This window comes from Arabidopsis lyrata (assembly GCF_000004255.2).
Source record: "Arabidopsis lyrata subsp. lyrata unplaced genomic scaffold ARALYscaffold_5, whole genome shotgun sequence".
Classification (NCBI taxonomy): domain Eukaryota; kingdom Viridiplantae; phylum Streptophyta; class Magnoliopsida; order Brassicales; family Brassicaceae; genus Arabidopsis; species Arabidopsis lyrata.
This window is the reverse complement of record NW_003302551.1, coordinates 13,361,229-13,362,224: the sequence shown is the minus strand read 5'-3', so window position 1 is coordinate 13,362,224 and position 996 is coordinate 13,361,229. Positions and strand designations below refer to the sequence as shown.

At 43.4% G+C, this 996-nt stretch overlaps 1 protein-coding gene across 1 annotated transcript; it reads left to right on the top strand.

The window, feature by feature from the left end:
- The first annotated feature begins 345 nt into the window (after positions 1-345).
- On the top strand, positions 346-794 carry LOC110228536. Its single transcript, XM_021026205.1, has one exon. It carries the CDS (start codon positions 354-356, stop codon positions 792-794), a length of 441 nt encoding a protein of 146 aa, XP_020881864.1. The 5' UTR covers positions 346-353.
- The last annotated feature ends 202 nt before the right edge of the window (positions 795-996 follow it).

Here is a 996-nt window from a genome sequence, read left to right as displayed (position 1 = left end):
CATCCCGAAGTGGATGCCAAGAACAAGGCGTCCACTTCGAAGACTAAATCGGCGATGAAAGAGCCTGTTCCTGAGCCTCTTCCATAAATGTCCTCTAACTTTTTCACTTATTTTGAACTCGTAACGGGGTTCGGCCCCTTTTTATTTATGGAAACATTTACAATTTTCCTTACTTTTCAAATATTCTCGGAGATGTGTCTTTTAATGCAGGATCTGTTCGAGGGCATAAATCTCTCCGCGAATCACTCCATTCCTAGGACAGAATCCGCAGCTGGCTTAGGAATATGACATTCCTATAAATTACAGTCTCAACTTCTCTTTTCTCCGAACCGTTCTCTTTCATTTTAACAGACATGGAGTTCAACCTTCGATGTTCAGAATCTATGCCCGACTTCTCCAGGATCGGAATGATAAACGAAGACGTTCCAAATGAGCCAAACAGGCAAACTCCTCCACCTCGCGGCTTCTTCAGATCTCAGATCCGAGCTCCATGTGCTTTGATCAGGGATCTCCCCATTAGAGACCAAGGAACAGCGATGGCATTCATAGAGGCACTCACGCTTCAGCATCGGAAGCTTACACTGGAAAAGAGGAGACTTCGGAAGAGAATTAACCGAATGCAACGCAAGCTTACTACAATATCAAGAGATCTCCACATCCTTGAATCTCACCCCGGAGAATGGATAGAACTCGGAATCTCTGACTTCGCTCGAATTCCAGACTGCATGTTGTCAATCCTTGACCTTGCTGGCCAAGGAGTCGAAGTGTTCTGTTCGTCAACAAGATCTCCATAATCCAAAGTGTACGATGAGGGATATTTTGCCCTATTTGCTTGAATAAACGCTCTTCTTCCAATTTCTTGTATGTTCGCATAGCCGAACTTTATTTGCTTCGCTTGTTCGCACAGTCGAACCTTTTCTTTTAATACAATAATAAAACAAGATTTTTAATTAATAGCTGAACTCGTTTCCGAGCTACCTACGTACCCATTTCAGG

Excerpts from the sequence above, each read along its gene's own strand:
- LOC110228536 (XM_021026205.1), top strand. The coding sequence starts at position 354 with ATGGAGTTCAACCTTCGATGTTCAGAATCTATGCCCGACTTCTCCAGG.